This window comes from Cyprinus carpio, chromosome A7 (assembly GCF_018340385.1).
Source record: "Cyprinus carpio isolate SPL01 chromosome A7, ASM1834038v1, whole genome shotgun sequence".
Classification (NCBI taxonomy): Eukaryota; Metazoa; Chordata; class Actinopteri; order Cypriniformes; family Cyprinidae; genus Cyprinus; species Cyprinus carpio.
The window spans coordinates 13,134,897-13,154,915 of NC_056578.1; the positions used below are offsets into that span (position 1 = coordinate 13,134,897).

Genomic DNA, 20,019 nt, shown 5'->3' on the forward strand with positions numbered 1-20,019 from the left:
AGAATTACCTGTGATATCATTAATTAGTTTGTACAAAAAGACAACAAAAATGTGGTTTAGGATTTTTATGAAAAAAAGAAGAAGCAAAATGTAAAGGGGTATGAAAGTTCCTGAAGCAGTCATTTGAAACTATCTTTTAGTCTTGAATCCTGTGACAGGGTTCAACCAAGAGCTGTTCATTCTCTCACTAGCCCAGTCCTCACATGTTTTTAGGTTTGGAGATGACTCCGTCAGGGTAGCGCTTCTTAAAACGTGCAACTACTTCAGGGTCTAAAAGATGAATACCGTCTAATTGATTGCCAAGGGTTATCCTGGAAAACAAAACAAGGTGCGAATGAGAGAGATCAGAGAAAACAAGCAGGTTAGTAATAAAGAGAACAGCACATCTGATTACTTAAACATGTCCTTAGTCACGTAAGTGATTTGGAAATCAAAAAAAGTTCCTGAATATCTGACTTACCAGTTAGGCTGCACATTGTGTGGTCTCCCAAACAATTCAATTTTTCGTGTACCTGGTGACAAACGCTCAATCATCCCATAGATTTCATCTGGTTTATGACTAGTGGAGCGGACCTTGTGTAGACAGATGACAGATGTTCTTTTAGTGCACTGATCATCACTGACTTGAAATTCATCACTGCTTTATCAGTTATAATGGTTATGACTGACCTCTGCCACTATAACATCACAATCAAGGCCTCTGTTAAAACCTTGTGGGTTTCCTTTTACTCCCACCTGAAAAAAACAAACAGAGAGAGAGAAAGAGGATATATGTAATATATGGTTAATGCATAACAAGAAGATTAAGATTCTTTCATTGTGGAATGGTTACCAAATTCTGCTTGTACACTACGTTCAAAAGTCTGGGGTCTTTTTTTTTTAAATAAATGAATACTTTCATTCAGCAAGAATCCATTAAACTAATCTAAAGTGACAATAACAACTTTAACACTTAAAAGAAAGAAACAAATAAATGCTGTTCTTTTTAACCTATTTATTAAAGAATCCTGAAAAAAAATGCACCACAGTTTTCACAAGAATTAAGAAACTGTTTTCAACTGTGATAAGAACCAAATCAGCCTCTTAGTTCAAACGGATCATGTGACACTGGAGACAGCATTAATGGCTGCTTTGCCATCTCGGGAATAAAATACATTTTAAAATTCATTAAATCGTCATTTTAAATTGTAACAATATTTCACATAATTTTTACTGTATTTTTGATCAAATATGCAGATATGATGACAATAACAGACTTGTAAAAACATCTTATCGACCCCAAACATTCGAACGCTTGTGTATATTCTCACACATACCAAGCAATGCTCTTTGCCATGATTCAGCCAATGTCCAGTCCTTCCAGTACGAATGATTCTCTGAAGCTGGTTAGTCTTCACCCAGATAATCTCATCTACACGCTCGTAGCTAATTGAGTGACAGAATACAAAAAGATTTAGCTGACTGAATCAGTTATATTTAACGAGATCACTCACTTTACATTTTCCACATATAAAATCACCTACCCCCATAAGTTTAGACACTCTCTGCCCAGCTCCATAGCTCTGTAAAGACAGAAAATGAACTATTGTTGACCTGCATTTGGACTGTTGCCAAGATAGCATTACATAACCTCCTTTCAATTTTTCATATCATTTGTTCATAGATTAAAAAAAAAAAAAAATGGAATGCAAAATAAAAAAGCTTTTGGAAAATGTAACTCTGGAATATCAAAAACATGTGTGTTATAATCACAAATTTTAATACAAGATGATTTTATTTTGTATACATTTATTAGTATGATAAAAGTGATGCAAAATCTTGTTACACTGAGATAAAAGGGTCTCAAGAAGCTTTGTGTTCAGTCATTCCCCAGAGCCCCTACCTTCCTGTGACCCAGAGGAAGAGGAAACCGTCATCCTGCAGAATAGGAATGTTGAGTTTCCTCATCTCGTCGTCTGTGAGCGTTCCATATGGAAGCTCCATGTGAATGTCCCAAGGTGGGTCGGCCATCACCACTGCAAACTTCCCCAGGATGGACACATCCAGATAACGGATGTCACAGCAGATCCACTGAGATATGTCAGAGGGCATATATCTGTTATGTCTTAAAATAAAAATGCCTATCACAGTTTTATGTTTGAAATCATAATAAAAATGATTTTTTTAAATATATAGACAAATAGAAGAACAGCAAAAGCAAATGAGAGAATGAGAAATGATTGCTCTGAAAGCAATTACAGGTCAGAAACACATACTAGGGCCAGTTGCACCAGCTGTACTTAAGTTACAACTATTTTTGTTGTAAAGGGGCACTAAGTTACAGCTTACGCATTACTACTACATTTGCATTGCACCATTAAACTTAGTTCAAATGTAACTCTACATACACTCTGAATATTAACAGAAGCTTCCAACCACGTGTAACAGTTGAAAAAAAAAAAATTGCATATTGACGGAATTACCTCAGTAAGCTCTTGTTTAACCCGACAAACTTCAGTCCTCTAGAAATGTAGGATAACGTTGATATTTACACTTGCATATAATTTGAGAGAGAGAACATTATGTGAATGAATTGCTTTGTTAGCGTCTCTTCAACACAAACTCAGAGTGCATCTGTGGTCACCGGTCCATGTTGTGCATGTGAAATAAATAAATCTTAATTAATAAATGTCATTTCTTTTTGATTCTTATAAATTAAAAATACCTATTACGTTATTCATGAGTAAGTCGTATCATATTACAATGGAAATGTATGTATCGTTAGTTACATGAGGCAAAATAAGTTCAAATCACGGATAAACTGAAAATCATGGCATTGAATCTCACGTATTTGAGGGCTGCTATTAGATCACTGAGGGTACACGTCATATTACGTGACTATACATTACTTTCCAGTGCATACAACCTATTTGCTAAATTCTGCCTTAAGAACAAATGGTGCAACTTAATAAAGTACTGAGTTAGTTTCATGCTAGCTAGTAGTTACTAAGACTCTAGTGTGTACTTTATGTTCCAGTAGGAATAAGAACGTAGGAACTGGTGCAACCTTACCCAAGAAACCATGTCTAATTCTATATTCCTATATTATAGTGGTTTTGGTGGATTTCAGCTTCAAGTCAATTACTGTATATTATAGCTTGACAGAAGCTGTGGAACATGTCAATTCTTACGATATTTTACCTGTGAAGGAAACAACTTGTCAACGTTGCTGTCTCCCACCGTGGAGTGCAGTCCAAGCTCAGTGGCCCCTGCCTGGGGCCCCAATGTGTCACCCTCTGCTTCAGGAGGGCTGTCAATCTCATAGTGAACATATTTACAAGTGTCCATGTGGAAACAAGTATTCAGAAAGGAGCAGTCCCCAAGGCTCTCGTCTGTGTGTTTGTTGATGATTCGCTTAGAAAGTTAAATTAGAATTCAACAAATAAAAAGCGTTCAGATAATATTATTATAATCAATAATAATAATAATCAATAATAATATTGGGAAGTCATGGCCTAATGGTTAGAGAGTTTAACTCCTAACCCTAAGGTTGTGGGTTCAAGTCTCGGCCGGCAATACCACGACTGAGGTGCCCTTGAGCAAGGCACTGAACCCCCAACTGCTCCCCGGGCGCCACAACATAAATGGCTGCCCACTGCTCCGGGTGTGTGATCACAGTGTGTGTGTGTGTGTGTGTGTGTGTGTGTGTGTGTGTGTTTGTGTGTGTGTGTGTGTGTGTGTGTGTGTTCACTGCTGTGTGTGTGCACTTTGGATGGGTTAAATCCAGAGCACAAATTCTGAGTATGGGTCACCATACTTGGCAGTTTGTCACGTCACTTTTTTTTTTTTTATAATAATAAAAATGATTAGTTTTACAATTTCTAAGTGTATAATTATATAGTTTATTCATTATTTTAATTTATATACATTTGATATGGCTGCTATTTATTTTAGTTATGTTTTTTAAAGTGTGTGAGTGTGAACTGACCTGAAGTGCAATTTGGTGCAGGGCTGAGGTGTGTCCCCCGACTGCACACACTCTTCTTTCGTCCCATGATCACAGAACTCCTGTACTTGAGCTCTGCCTCGTGATCGAAACTTCTCCACAATCGACTGTTCCTTTGCCGAACTGGTGTTCAACAGCTCTAGGATCTCTTGGCTCACCTGAGGCACAAGCATACATACATCAGACTCCACATTCACATAAACACACAAGGCCTTTGCTGACTTGCTACTTAGTTATTATACCTTTTTGCTTTGCTGTTCCTTAGTGGACTGCTGGCTCAGCAGACTCTCAATTTCCATGTCCAGATGAGACGCTTGCACCTTACTGTTCCGCCCTTTTTTCTCAGGTCCATCCCCTCCAACCCCAGAGGATCCAGTAAGCTGCGAGTTTGAGGCAGGACCCAGTGATGCAGAGGATTTCTTTGGAGGTGAAGATGGTGTTTGAAGCAAAGGGGAGGAACCTGGGGCTCTTTTTTGATGGATGATGTCATCTCCTTTTCTTTTAATGGCAGTTCTCTGTGGCTGGGCTGTGCTGCCAATCATAGCCCATAGTTTGGTGTGGTCGACTGAAGTGACAAGGGTGGAGGAGGAACAGGACGAGGAGGCAGTGATGGATGGCTGCCGAACTTCAATAAGTTCTTGGGCAGAAAATTTGAGGAGGAGACTTTGAATGCAGGCATGGGAAACTGCAGACTCAGACTGAGTCAAAGTTGCAAATGAGGGAGAGTGAGAAGGACAGAAAGACAAAAACATAGATATGAGTGTTTGTGGAGTACTCACAATAGGTTTTTATGATTCACATTATCCATGTACTTCACAGTTTTAAAAACTTTACTATTTTTTTTTTCTCAAATGCGGGAAATAGTAATAGTGAGTACACATCCAGGTTTTTGACTGGTTGTGTATACAAGCATGCACACAGGTCTTACTGTGTTTAACTGGTTGGTGATGGCTAGGGAATCAGTTGGCAGAGAAAGACTCAGTTCAGACAGGTATCCCAGCAGCCTCTTCTCTAGTTCCGGGTCTGGAGGCTGCTCAACTTCCACTTGCGGAGGACTCTGTAGTGCCGGTCCAGGGCTGTCGCTCCTTGCGGATCCACCCTCAACACCTCCAATCTCTGTTAAAAACAAGATCTAATACAGCAGGTGGCACCACAGACCCACTAAACTCACTATTGCAATAAAAAAAAACTAATTCATTCTTCCTCTGGCATGCATTTAAATTTTCAACATCATGATGCCACACTTCTGACAGAATGCTGTGTGGTCTCTATATTCAGCATTTGATATTAAGCAAATAAAACTGACTGTATTATCAACATGGTTTGCAATGGTGACTCATTACATATTTGGTCGTATTTTTTAGCAAATAAATCAAATGCTATTTAAGGAACAGTTAATAGTTTTGCGGATCTCACAGCATGCAGTTGCTCAACGCACCGATGCCCAGCTGAGTTGTGTCTTTTCTTCTCCTCTGCAGCCTCTCTCGCAGGGAATCCAGCTGCTTTTTGTGCGCCTGGATGTGACTCCATGTATCCGACATGGCTTAACTTAAACTAGATAAACAGTGAATTAAAAGACCGGACAAATGAAACAGATTTTTCATAAAGTTCAGTGAGTGTACTCTGCGTTCACACCAAGCCGCTAAACTGGCTGGATTTCAAAATAAAAGACCCTCAAAGCGTTCAGTTTCAAATTGGCACTTAGACACATATAAACAGTTTCATTTATTGGGCTTAATTTATAATTATATAATATACGAAATAAAAAAAATATAAGTTTCATCCAAGAAAAGACCAGTATGTATTATGTAATCAAAGAGAGCAGCTTAAGCATCAGTTCCTGTGTAAGTGAGAGGTCTTCCGGTTACATGAGGAGAGAAGACAAACCTGAAAATACGCGGATTCAGTTATTTACCAATTGGATAAGAGTACAGCTGAAAAACAACCTCATCTAATTCAAGGTACTACTCACGCTCAAAAACAAAACAATCAGATACATTAATGTAGCATGTCGATAATGACGGTAATGACATAGACTTAGCAACCGAGAACAGGTTCCATGCAAAATATACCAGAACCGAATGTTTCTCGACAGAAATGGAACGCAGAAGAAGTGTTTCCTTCTTTTCTGTTTAGCGGCGCCGCAACGATAAAGTGAAACATACAGCGCGACCAGTGTATAACGATTCACGAACGATGACTCGTATGAGTCGGTTCTTTTTATTGAACCAGTAGAACACAGTCCGATTGCGGAACCGATTGACTCATATGAGCCGATTCTTTTAAGTGAATCAAATGAATCAATTCAAACCAGCGTATGAATTAGTCGCCATTAATTTGTAGCTACTCCTAGATATAGACACATAAAAAATTAAAATATTCAGTTGCTAACCTTACTGCCAATTTAGAACATTTATGAGCGCGGACAGGTCTGCTGTGTCATTTTCCCTCGGTGAAAAAAACAGATCATCATTAAACGTTCATTAACGGATGTCTTGTTTTCATTGTGCAGTGATTTGACATGGCCGAGCCACGCAGCCCGGTATCCGCATCTGTACCCCACAATCCGATGGTGTTGCCCACCCCGGAGGGCTCGACCCTTGAGATGGACCCGGTGGAGTACACCCTCCGCAAGCGACTGCCCCGCAAACTGCCCAAACGACGGAACGACGTCTACGTCAATATGAAAACAGACTTCAAGGCCCAGCTGGCGAGGTGTCAGAAACTTCTGGACGCTCACAGGGAAATCTGCATCCACGGTCTGGGACTGGCTATCAACCGGGCCATTAACATCGCCCTGCAGCTTCAGACGTCCAGCCAGGGTGCGCTGCAGCTGGCGGCCAACACATCCACCGTGGAGCTCATAGATGATCTGGAGCCCGAGGATCCGGACGAGGCGGGAGAGCCGCTTACACGCACCCGTAATAACTCTGCCATCCATATCAAGGTGTTTTATCCCAAACTGTAGAGCCAGTTTTAGTATTACCACAATAAATGGCAACTTCAGAGACTCCATAAACATTCATGTAAAGTTCGTGGTGTGTATTAGTTGTTTAAAGGCGATGCCTGTTTTATTTTGGATGACTTCTGTTCTGGTTCAGCCTGAAGCTAAAACTCTCAAATCTTGCACTGGCTTTGCTTATTTATTTATTTATTTATTAATTAATTGCTGTGGTGTTCTTGAATGTTTTTCATTTGGAAAACAAGAAGTAGAAAGGAAATGTGCCATATGTTTTTCCACTTTCAGAAACCACTTTATGTATTTGTTTTCTTGTGTATAGTAAACTCATAACCAAAAGATCATGCAGTTGTGATTTAAAGCTCAGTTTAATGGAAGGTAAAAATACATTGTTAGACCTACCTGCTGTTTTTCCTCTTCCTGTATTTATAGTTATAGCCTATGTTAAGGGTAATTTATTTTATGTATATTGTTTCATAGTAATAACAATAGTAAATGCTTTAATAAACATTGCATTATATGAGTATAAATATATTTAACAATAATATAATTTAAGAATAAAAATAAAATAATGACAGATTTGACAAGGGTCTGCTTTCACCTGCTAAACGGCATATCGCTGATCTCAAGTCTGTTGCTATAACATGGGGCACAAATGTCATCATAATTGCAATTTATATTACCTAATGTGTGGTAAATGGAGATGGCATGTTAGCAAGGTTGGGATGAAAGGCTAAACTTAAATATTACTCAAAGATAAGCCTGGTTTACCAGATGGTTAAAGTCTGATGGCTGATGGGTAATAGATCAAGTCTTCTTTCAATAAGTAAACTTGATCAAAATGTTTGTCCAGCCCTTCATGACTAAACTAAAAGAACAGACCTATTGGTGATAAGTAAAGGAAAGACACAAATGATTGTTCAAAAATATTTAGTTGTGTGACTAAATTACTTCAGTGGAAACGTGACAAAAATGCAGTACTTATTTTATAATCTGGTTTAGTCTTAGGCATAATGTATGCCTATTCTCTCTCTCATATCTAAAAAAGTACTTGTTTTCACATCTAATTCTTCAAAAATTCACATTGGAATCACATGTATTTACAGAATTGCGAGCAGTGTATTGACATTCTCAGCAGAGATGCTTCATAAGACAAAAAGAAAACTTCCTCTCTACTTGTTTTTACAGTTCTATTTTTTTAGCTAAGAATAATATTTTGTATTTGAATACCAAATGACAATGTGATGAAAGAACCACACAACAGCAAAATAACCGGAAAAAAAAATCTACAAACATATTTTGTTGCATCTAGACAGAGACTGATTGACAGATGTAAAAAACAAACAAACAAAAAAAAAACGGCTATTTACGAAAACCACAAACAAGTTCTACAAAAAAAGAGAAACAAGATGTCAACCTTACAATCATTTCCCAAAGGCAAATATGCAGCATCGTGTGTGAAGTGGAAGCAGGCCAGGATGTTCGTCAAACACACACTAATCAATATTTTTCCTGGCAGTGGCGTTATCTGCACAAGACCGCGTAATTCAGACATGAGCTAACACAGCCTCATCAGGTCTCACGAAAGCTTCTAATTCCCCCGACACAAGCAGCAATCTAGTCCTGCTTCCTGTTCACCCCAACTGACCCGTAAGAATCCAGCATTACAACCTTCCTCCCCTGTTGCTTGAAACATTCCCTGCAGCATTCACAAAAGTCGCACATGCACATACAGACACACACTTAACACTGAAATTAATATAAAACCTACAGTGCATAATTAATATTGATAAATAGTTTTCTCTATCAACAGTTCAATGTTTGGAAGTGCTTGAGGCCGAAGAGAGGTCTTCACTTGAACAGCTTCAGAAAAGAATCTGCAAAAGCCAGTGATTCCAGCTCTAAGAAATATATCATCTATATAAATAATGACAATTTCATAAGCAATACAAAACCATTTTTAAGAATCCCAGATAAACCTTCCTAGTTGAGCTGGGCAAGTGCCATCAGTCATATGGGGTGAGAGGAGTGATTTCTTAAGTTTTATGTTTGCATCTGGTTGATTTTGCCAGGTAACGCAGATGAGTTTGCAAATGCTCAACAAACAGAGAGTAGGGCGCTTAGTATTCTGAGGGGATGTCTTCTTTTCCCTTTGTGAGTAAATCTTTCAAAGTGCTACAACTCCCAGTCATTCAAACTCGGCGACATATCCTTTGTAATAGCCCATATCCTGCCTCCTGATACGAGGAGCTCCAATTAGTTTGGCCCTTGCCCAGAATTGTCTATCAGCTGACACCTTGATGGCAGACAGGTGCATTGGCAAGCAGAAGACGCACTTTTCCACGCAGGAAGTTGATGTGGACCTGAAACAGCTCTGAGATCGAGGATACTTTCTGCATCTCTTTGTCTTCTCCATCACTGGTTGGAGGTACATATTCCTGAGAGACAGATGGAAATTAGTAAATATGCAGTGTAACTAACAGTCTATAACGGCTTTATGTTTTAGACACACATATTCATGCTTTTAAATTTGTATTGGCTGTATGAAAAACAGAAAAATTACTGGTAATTTTATGCCGGAACATTTTCCGTCAAGTTTCCGGGCATTTGCTGAAAATGTACTTACCCTCAGACCATCCAAGATATCAATGACTTTATTTCTTCACTGAAACAGATTTGCACTGCATCACTTGCTCACCAATGGATCCTCTGCAGTGAATGGATGCCGTCAGAATGAGAGTTCACAAAGCTGATAAAAACATCACAATAATCCACAAGTAATCCAGTCCACCAATGAATGTCTTGTTTAAAATTTGTAATAAACTAATTCTTTATTAAGATGTTTTACAACAGAGGATGGACTTAATTGTGGATTATGGTAAAAACACTGGATTTGTTTCTTACAAACATGTAGCTTTCCACTTTAATTAAACTGTTAATTGATGATTACTCGTGGATTATTGTTATCATCTGTTTTGAACTCTCATTCATTTGTTTTGATGGCACCTATTCAATGCAGAGGATCTATTGGTGAGCAAGTGATCTAATGCTAAAATTTTTTCCAAATCTGTTCCATTGAAGTCATCGATATCTTGGATGGGCTGAGGGTGAGTAAATTTTCAGCAAATTTTCATTTTTGAGTGAACTATTCCTCTAACCCTTAAACATAATACAATACAATGCATAATTTCAAAGTATGGCAAAAACACCTGTGAAAAATCAATAAAGAAAATTCCTTCATATTTACCCTATTTTTACAGACTTTTTTTAAGAGTGTAGTCTCATAGCCGCTGTTTGTTTTAGCACTACGCCAAAATTATACAATCACCATTAAGTGACAAACATGTTCTCTTCCTGAAGTTGACATAAGTTTGTAGTATACTGCGCTTGATTAGCATAACACCTTGATTAGCATAACACCCATTTTCCTGTTCCTGTAGCTTGAGTGATTGAACATGACGCAAGCAATGCCAAGGTCACACGATTTGATTCCCAGACAACAGATTAGCTGATGTAATGTATGTGTCAAAATAATTTTTCTTTTAGTTTCATCATCATGGAATTTTAATTTGTTTTCTCTGGTTTCCTGTCTTCCTTTGTTCAGTTTTCCCACCACTCTTTAGTTGTAATGGAAATTCATTTAATTATCACAGGTGTTATTCATTAGTTCCCTACTTTGTCTTGTATTAATGTTGCTCCATCTCATTCTTGATTTGTCTGGCATTGTTTGAGTTATACTGTACACAACTGTCTAGCATGAGTAATTTATTAAATAATGCATTTCTTTATATTCATCTTCGTCTTCCTTGGACATTACGTGACAGTATGTATGTTGAATGTAATGAACAGCTTGAATGTATTGCACAATTGCTTTGGATAAAAGGGTCTGCCAAATACACACATATAAATGTAAATTCAGTTCTTAGTGTATTTCCTCAACCAAAATGCTAATGAACAATGTAATTTCAAAACGAACACTATTCTTACTGACTACGGTTCAAAAGTTTGTGGTCAGTAAGAATTTTTATAGTTGTTGTTTTGAAATGAATTAAACTTTATTCAGTAAGGACACATTCATTTTGTTCAAAAGTTACAAAAGATGTCTATTTCAACTCATTTCTGTTCTTTTTAACAAAGAAACTAGAAAAGATTTCAGTTTTCAACATTGATAATAATAAGAAATGTTACTTGAGCACCAAATCAGCAAATGAGAAGGATTATGTGACACTGAAGACTGGAGAAATAACTGCTAAAAATTCAGCTTTGTTATCACAGGAATAAATAAAATTTTAAAATAGAAAACTGTTATAATAAACTGTAATAACATTTTATAATATTACTGTTTTATTGTATTTTTGGTCAAATGAATGCAGCCTTGGTGAGCATAAGAGACTTCTAAAAACGTACAGGTGTCAAACTTTTAACGGCAATATATATGTTGAAATATTTTATGAAACTTTCTCCAAGGGACCTGTGTAACTCACCGGTATGCTGAGACTTCGCAACACTTGTCTGATGCTGGCAATGTTGTTAATACTGGCATCTATGTGGGACTGTAGCACATCAGTCTGATTAGATGCCTGTAGTGAGCTGATGGCCTCGTTCAGCACATGTATGCCTGACTGGACCTCTTGAGCTTGCTCCTCTATCTGAAGTCACATACAGAATATATTCATAAAGGAATGTTAATACTAAATGATTTAACCACGTGATATTAATTTTGGTACTGTCTATATCATATTATAATCTTTACAACAGGAACATGCAGGAAAACTTACATTCATCGCTTCCCAGACGTCAAAATCTACTCTGGTCAGAGGAACAGTGAAGTTTGTTGCAATGCTGCAGGCATCCTTACAAGCTCTCTGTGATAGCAGAAAAATTCAAGTCAAGTCACATTTATTAATACAGCACTATACACAATAGAGATTCAAAGCAGCTTTATAGTACTACTCAAGAAATGAACAGTATTAATGTTGCACATTTCTTCAAGAATAAAATATGATATCAGTGAATCAATGAAATGAAATACAATTTCAGCTGAAAAGCATCTCTAAAAATACAATAGTTCCATTATTAAGCTCACTTTAGTTCAGTGTTGATTCATCAAATTATGAAACAAGCTTAATTCAGCTATACACAGCTCCAAAGAAGCAGCAGTGTCATTATTCATCTCAAGTCCGATCAGTGTTGTTCAATTCATTTCAATAACAGTATCGATTATGAAATGAATTCAAATCAGCTATGAAACAGCTCTACAGAAGACAATTGTCACTGCTAAATTCAGTTCAGAGTCATGTGATGTTCAGTGAGAATTATTTCAGGGGTCATTCACACAGGAAATTATCTAGTGTTCAAAAACAGCAAGAGGGAGCACATGAGAAGAGGATAGAACATGTGTTCTCTTTAGCTTGACATTGCAGAGATGTTTGCCTGGTGCATGTGTAAGATTAAAGATTAAAAAATTGATAAAATCACAGCATCAGCCATCTTGCACATGTCTCTCACCAAAGCAGCCTCCGCATCCCATGCCTCCTTAATGAAATGGTCTAGGACACGCAGGTCGCAGATGGGGCGTAATGGGGAGGACAGGCCTGGACGGGTCCACTCCAGCACCATCAGCAGTAAGGCAAAGAGTCCTGGCACACACAGAACAAATGAAGATCAGTTTAAAACTAACTCAATCTTTGGATGAGATTAAAAACTAAACACCAGTTTTACACTTCTGCTATCTAACAAAGACTAGCAGCACTAGCCAAAATAACCAGAATCCTGAAGAGTTTCTTTCCACAGGCTGTCAGGTTTAACATAACCAACTCTCTAATTTTTATGTGGCAATTACATCGCTCCATTGGTCTGTAATTTATAAAAACTGCAATGAACCCAACTGACTGTCTTAAAGCAAATGTGCTATTAACGCATGGTAACAAGACTTGCCACAAGGTGGTGCACTGCTACATTTTGGTAAAGAAATATAGGAAGTGATTTTGTATTTATATAAAGTACTTCTACTCTTCTGGCTCCTGAACCAGACCTTTCCTAGTCAATGGATTGACACAGAAAACGGAACTCAACCACCCCATCTGTATTTGTATAAAAGCCAAAAGCAATAAAGGTAAATAACAATAACTATATTAATGTCCACACCAATGCATGGTAATGTTTTCTTTATTATAAGGACATGCTTCAGTTATGTCATGTGCTGCTTTTAAATGCTCAAGCTGCAAGATGGATTCTGATTGGCTTTCAAAGTTCTTATCATTCATCAGCTGGAAAAATCATTCTGAAAGTGATTCCAACTGTATCTTCTGTATATTCTTCTGTCAATATCATTAGAGTTGTGGTGTGAACTTCCCTATACTCATAGAATTAAAGCTATTATTAAAAGTATGAATGGGCCTATATACTCTATGACTGTCTTCCAGATTAAATAAGAAGTGTCACTCTGTTGCTTCTTGATCTATAACTTTAACATGTCTTTATTAGTAAATGGGTTAGATTTTTATGATGTGCATGCTGTAAATAACCATCTGATTGCACTCTCTGCCAAGACAAATAAATCATTGTCTGTACAAAACTAACTTAGGTAAACAAGCCAATAAAAAAGACAATCAAGAAACGAATCACACCAACATTATGACCTGGAAAAAAAGAACTAGATTTATATAAGAAGCATCTGAAAAGCAATAAAAATAACAATTAATAAATAAAATTCTATTCATTAAGAAAAGACAACACACGAAACATGGAGACACACCCACACAATGCTGAATCTTCTGTCTTTCTGGAATAAAGAGACAGATTACACAGAAAGAGTGTTTGTGTATGTCTGGTCTGCAGCATCTAATCCTCTATCACATGCGTGTCAGATTGTGTGAAACCTAACGTCTGAGTCCAAGCAAAAATTAAAGCATAAAAATACATATTTGGAGTGGCAACAAATGGTAATTCTAATCCTTTCCTATTGCTTCCTAAGCCACGAGGTTCTACATCTGTACTGCTGGTGTACTTCTAGGGAAGAGAAGTACTGCGTGAATAAGTATTAATCCTATGTAACTAGTCATGTGATATTCTAGCATTTACTTCTTATTGGAAAATTTTGAATGCAGTCTTTCAGCTTTAGCAGGCTATGACGCAATAGGACTATTATCAAAGCAGATGTACCCTCTGGAGATGCTCTGATGTTGAGCACATGTTATAAAGAACTCCAGGTTGTGTCAAAAATTTAAGTAGAACATCAATGATCAGAATTTTCTTCAGACTTCGAGACAAGAAAGCATGTGATTCCTCTTTTGGTCTCACTTTACTGCAGATCTTGGCAAAGAATGGTGTCTTGTCACAAAGGCAACAGAAGTTCTGTTCACACCATGATCCAATGAAAAACCAAGAACTGTATGAATGCTACAAAATGCACGTCCACCATGTAATCAGACCATCTCTAACAGCTTTTCCAGGAACTAGAATTATATATTTTTTTTCTGACAAAGACTCCAGCATTTTCAGTCACATAATTTCATTAAGGGTGGCCTCCTACACTTAAACATATGAGCATAGAGCTCTAATTATTTTAGGCAGCCCCCATCTCCATCTCTCATTCAATTATATTAACTCAGCTACTATAAGGTCACTTAGAGACCACCATGCATGGATGCTGTTGCCTTCCCCCATATATACATTCCGTTCAAAGGTTTGGGCATCAGTGAGTTTTTTAAATGTTTTTGAAAGAAGTCTTTAATGCTCACCAAGTTTGCATTTAATTGATTGAAACTAAAGTCAAAACAGTAATATTGTGAAATATTATTACAATTTCAAAGAACTGGTCTCTTTGTTAACATATTTTAAAATGTAATTTATTCCTGTGATTAGATGACAAAGTTTAATTTTCAGCAGCCATCACGCTCTACAGTGCCACATAATCCTTCAAAAATCATTGTAAAAATATTGATTTAGCACATTTCTTATTATTATCAAAGTTTAAAAATAGCTGAGCTAATAATATTTTTGTGGAGATTGTGATACATTTTTTTCAGGATATTTTGTAAAATACAAATATCCATTTTTGTGAAATTGAAAATTTGCAACAATTTAAAAAGTCGTTGCTGTCACTTTTGATGAATTGAATATATGCTTGCTCAGTAAAAATATACATTTTTATTTTAATGTTTTTTATTTTTCTTTTAAAGAGCTTAATCTATATACTATAAACTTTTAGACAATAAAAGAATGAAGTTGATTATGTTTTCATTAAGTGGTTCTTGAATTACAACAATTAGTTTTTTTTGTCTTGTGAGTCGCAGTGTTTTTGTCTTCATCGCGTCTACCTGTCTTTAAACGCGCATACAGTCGTGTGTCTCTGCTGAATGTTGGCAGAACCACATTTTTAGAGTTAAACTCCATGCACGCGGAACAGCTGCGGGATCTCGGTCTGATCCAGAGGCCTACACCATCACCGACCACAACTGCTGCATCTCACCCACAGCCGAGGCGCCACAAGCGGCGAGAGAGGAAGCAGAAGAGGGGTAAGTGCGAAGGTTTCCGGGCTAGGCTAACGGCTAACCCACACAAGCCATCTATCCCCACCATCGTACTGGCTAGAGTACGCTCTTTGGACAATAAACTGGACTACATCCGACTACGCTCAACTCAGAGGACTATAAGAGACTGTTGTGTTTTTGTGTTCACTGAAACATGGCTTAGCAACAGCTTTCCAGACAGTGCTAATCAGCTCGATCAGCGGATGTGCTATCGAGCGGACAGAGCTCTGGTTGCGGGAGGTAAAACCCGCGGCGGCGGGCTTTGTGTTAACATCAATGACGCGTGGTGCCGCGATGGAGTTTATGATTATTAAGTACCGGCCGTTCTATCTACCGAGGGAATATACAGCCATACTGCTCGTTGCTGTATACATTCCTCCGAACAACAACAACAGCAACATGAACTGTACTAGCACATCAGTGAGCAGCAGACAGCCCACCCTGATGCTTTTCTCATCATAGCTGGGGATTTCAACCATGCAGACTTAAAGAGTGTGTTTCCAAAAATACATCAACCCATTAACTTTCCAACAAGAGGTAAAAACATTTTAGACTTTGTTTATACCACACAGAGAGGAGCTTACAAATCCCTCCCCCTCCCCCACCTTGGTGCCTCAGACCACATCACTGTGATGCTAATGCCTGCCTACAGACCACTCGTTAAAGTCGCCAAACCAGTTCACAAACAAGTGTGGCCGGAAGGGTCGTCAGAGGCTCTTCAAGACTGTTTTGACTGGAATATGTTTAAGCAGGCTGCCACATACAAAAACACCACAGACCTCCAAGAGTATTCAGAGACTGTCACTGCCTACATCAACAAGTGTATTGATGATGTAACAGTCACAAAGACCATCACTGTCCAGGCCAACCAGAAGCCGTGGATGACAAGGGAGGTCTACAGACTCCTGAAGAAGCGGAACGCTGCCTTCATAGCTGGAGATGAGGTGGGCCTGAGGACAGCTAGGGCCAACCTATCCCGCGGCATCAGACAGGCTAAGAGACAGTACTCCAGGAGGATAGCCCATCGTTTCAGCGACAGCAGAGACACTCAAAGCCTGTGGTAGGGGATACAGACCATTACAGACTACAAGCACCCACACCCCACCTGTGACAGCAACATCTCACTCCTGAATGAGCTGAACACCTTCTTCGCTCGCTTTGAGAAACAAAACAGCCCCACTGCACAGAAGACTCCACCTCCTCCCGGTGACCAGGTGATGACGCTTACCCCAGACAGTGTGAGGAGATCCTTCAGCAGGATCAATGCACGCAAAGCTCCGGGTCCTGACAACATTCCTGGGCATGTACTGAGAGACTGTGCAGTGGAACTCACTGATGTCTTCACAGACATTTTCAACATCTTGCTTAGTCAGGCTGTTGTTCCCACATGCTTCAAAGCTACCACCATCATTCCAGTCCCGAAGAATCCATCTCCATCCTGCTTCAATGACTACCGTCCTGTTGCACTTACTCCCATCCTCATGAAGTGCTTTGAACTGCTAGTCATGCACCATATCAAGTCTGCCCTCCCCCTCCCTGGACCACTTCCAGTTTGCATATCGGTCCAACCACTCGACTGATGACGCCATGGCAGCTGACCTCCACTCAGCACACACATATAGACAAAAAGGACTCATACGTCAGAATGCTGTTAATAGATTTCAGTTCAGCATTCAACAAAATCATACCTCAGCAGCTCATTTACAAACTGGTCCAGCTGGGACTCAACACTTCGCTGTGCAACTGGCTGTTGGACTTTCTGACTGGAAGACCTCAGGCAGTACGGGTCTTCAGCAAAACATCCAGCACCATCACACTGAACACTGGGGCCCCCCAAGGATGTGTGCTGAGCCCCCTCCTCTTCACTCTGCTGACGCACAACTGCACACCGTAACAAAACTCCAACCTCTTTATTAAGTTTGCGGATGACACGACTGTGGTGGGTCTCATTAGCAACAGAGATGAGACAAACTACAGGAGCGAGGTGAGCCGCCTGGCTGGGTGGTGCAGTGACAACAATCTCTCTCTGAACGTGGAGAAGGAGGTTGTTGTTGACTTCAGGAGAGTGCACACTCAGCATGCTCCTCTGACCATCAATGGTGCAACTGTGGAGAGAGTGAGCAGCACCAAATTCCAGGGTGTGCACATCACAGAGGACCTCTCCTGGACCGACAACACCGCAACACTGGCCAAGAAAGCACAGCAGCGTCTCTACTTCCTCCGCAAACTGAGAAGAGCTAGAGCCCCGGCCCCCATCATGTGCACCTTCTACAGAGGCACCATTGAGAGCATCCTAACTAGCTGCATCACTGTGTGGTATGGCGCCTGGAACGAGTCCTGCCAGAAGACTCTTCAACGCATAGTGAGAGCAGCTGAGAAGATCATTGGTGTCTCTCTCCAGGACATTTACGGAACTGGTCTCACTCGCAAAGCCCTCTGCATTGCAGGTGATCCCACACACCCGTCACACAGCTTCTTCAGTCTGCTGCCATCATGGAGGAGATTGTGGAGTCTCCAGGCCAGGACCAGCAGACTGAACGACAGCTTCATTAATCAGGCTGTCAGGAAGCTGAACTTGCTCCCGAACTTGCCCCCCCCCCTTCCCTCTCCTGCCCCAGGCACCACTGAACTATGAACCTCACCCCCCCAGTCCCACATCCCCAGGTCCTTCCACTAACATACGAAGACATGCACCAGTCACTTTGTGCAGCATTGGTCTGCTCACTACCTCATTCAGCATAGAACTGACGTCATTCTACTACCTCTTCAGTCAGTTAAATAAAATAACAAATCCCTTAGCCACTTTACACATAAATAATAATCAATAATCTTCACTACAACACTAAAATCCACATCTTCACCACCTCACCACCTCACACGACTACACTCTTATCTGCCATGTGCCTTGTGCTGCTTTATTTAACTTTATTTTTATTTTTATAAAAAATTTTTACATGCCCTTATTTGTATAGTTGTATTTTAGATTTTAGATTTGATCTGTATCTATCTATATTTTTAGGATCTACTGTTAGTGTTATCTGTATGCACCATGGGTCTGAGAGTAACACAATTTCAATTCTCTGTATGTATGTACTGTACATGTAGAAGAATTGACAATAAAGCAGACTTGACTTGACTTGAATTAGTCAATGAAAAGACAATAATTGACTTGCATGGTCTCGGATAGACAGTATGTTGATTTTAAAGGGGTCATATGATACTTTTTTAAAGATCATTATTTTGTGTATTTGGCGTAACAGATTATGCTGACATGCTTTAATGTTCAAAAAACACAAATATTATGTTCAAATATTGTACATTATTGTAGGTCCTCTATGCCCCGCCTCTCTTAAATGAGTCGTTTTCTACAAAGTCCCTCCTTCCGACACGCGCAGTCTGCTCTGATCGGCCAACTGACCCAGTGCATTGTGATTGGCTGAACACTGCAAGCACTGGTTGGAAATGTAACGCCCCTTTCCATAATCGCGAGCTTCATCTTTCAAAATAAATGTAAAGACAGTTAATAATGTCCTTAGTTTTACCATCAATTGAAGCCCGAAAGGGGAACAGAGTCTAGTGACAGACACAGTGATGAAGCTCGTATGTATTTGCAGTACACAAGCCACGGAAGGTTAAAACAGCTGACTCCACTGTGTGACCCTGTCTCTCTCTCTCTCTCTCTCTCTCTCTCTCTCTCTCTTTCTCACACACACACACAACATGCAAAACTCTGCATTTGAACAGTCAACAGCAGATACTTAAACTTATAACAAAACATACTCACAGTAGCTGATTCAGAAGCGCCTGATTGTCGTAGCAAAGTCAGAATTACTTCTTCTCCTAGGTTCACGAAGCGGTCATCCATAAAATGCGTTGCTGTTCTGTTGTAAATAATCTTAACGATTCCTAAATGTATCTACTATCGGAAGGCCAAATAAAGTGCTTTTGCTTTTGCCTAGATACACACAGCATCTCCCTCACATAGCTGCTTCAACACTAACTGCGGTTACAGAAACCACGCCGCCTTTCTTTGCGTGAACATTTGGGTGGCATTACACAAATATTCCCACATAGTGATGTAGATATGTGGGGGAGTGTTAGAACGAGCCATTTAAGGGGGGCGTGGCAGAGTCTTAACTTTGATAAAGAATATCTCTTTGGATTTGAGACTTCAGTCTTTGCAACTTCACAGATCTTCTTCATGCACCAAGAGCTTGTAACACTCCAAAGACAAAGGAAGAATTGAAATCGCATCATATGACCCCTTTAAGAGAATAAACCTCAAAGTCATTCAATGAAGCATGTGCTGACTCTACATAACCTTACACAAACACATACACTTGACCTTACCCCTCTAAATGATTAAGTGATAGCAATAGGAAGAGGGGGAGAGACTATATACCACATCTTACTCTCCAGCAGAGGGAACAGCCAGCTACATTGAGTGTCTATGAGTTTAAGGGCTTGAAGTTAGGATCTTAGCCAATGTTAAAGGTAACAGAGAAAGTGCCAACATTAAATGCCAACAACTAGAGTCTATT

General features: G+C 39.3%; 3 protein-coding genes across 7 annotated transcripts in view; 1 reads left to right on the forward strand and 2 right to left on the reverse strand.

Moving 5' to 3' along the window:
* Window positions 1–51: 51 nt before the first annotated feature.
* LOC109096172 (N6-adenosine-methyltransferase subunit METTL3-like) lies at window positions 52–6,512 on the reverse strand. Of its 2 annotated transcripts, XM_042759735.1 has the most exons (12): window positions 6,378–6,512; window positions 5,424–5,539; window positions 4,914–5,101; window positions 4,228–4,683; window positions 3,968–4,143; window positions 3,181–3,394; window positions 1,883–2,070; window positions 1,524–1,562; window positions 1,317–1,425; window positions 670–735; window positions 461–573; window positions 52–311 (listed from the first exon to the last, which is right to left on the reverse strand). In XM_042759735.1, exons 2-12 carry the CDS (start codon window positions 5,524–5,526, stop codon window positions 200–202), a joined length of 1,764 nt encoding a protein of 587 aa, XP_042615669.1. In that variant the 5' UTR covers window positions 5,527–5,539; window positions 6,378–6,512; the 3' UTR covers window positions 52–199. The 2 variants fall into 2 exon arrangements, with proteins under 2 accessions (XP_042615669.1, XP_042615668.1); XM_042759734.1 differs by lacking the exon at window positions 6,378–6,512 and having other exon boundaries at window positions 5,424–5,667.
* LOC109096183 (ribonuclease P protein subunit p20-like) lies at window positions 6,507–7,345 on the forward strand. The gene has a single exon (XM_042759742.1). It carries the CDS (start codon window positions 6,507–6,509, stop codon window positions 6,951–6,953), a length of 447 nt encoding a protein of 148 aa, XP_042615676.1. The 3' UTR covers window positions 6,954–7,345.
* A 512-nt stretch (window positions 7,346–7,857) lies between these two features.
* LOC109096195 (erythropoietin) overlaps window positions 7,858–20,019 on the reverse strand; it is a 32,245-nt gene continuing 20,083 nt past the window's right edge. For 3 of the 4 annotated variants that reach the window (XM_042759739.1, XM_019109848.2, XM_042759738.1), the window contains exons 2-5: window positions 12,453–12,583; window positions 11,723–11,809; window positions 11,429–11,593; window positions 7,858–9,382 (exon numbers count right to left, since the gene is read on the reverse strand). In XM_042759739.1, coding sequence (XP_042615673.1) covers window positions 9,230–9,382; window positions 11,429–11,593; window positions 11,723–11,809; window positions 12,453–12,563 — 516 coding nt within the window. In that variant the 5' untranslated portion in view covers window positions 12,564–12,583 and the 3' untranslated portion in view covers window positions 7,858–9,229. Of the gene's footprint in view, window positions 9,383–11,428; window positions 11,594–11,722; window positions 11,810–12,452; window positions 12,584–19,262; window positions 19,495–20,019 lie in introns of those variants that run through there. The other variant, XM_042759741.1, reaches the window with a different exon arrangement.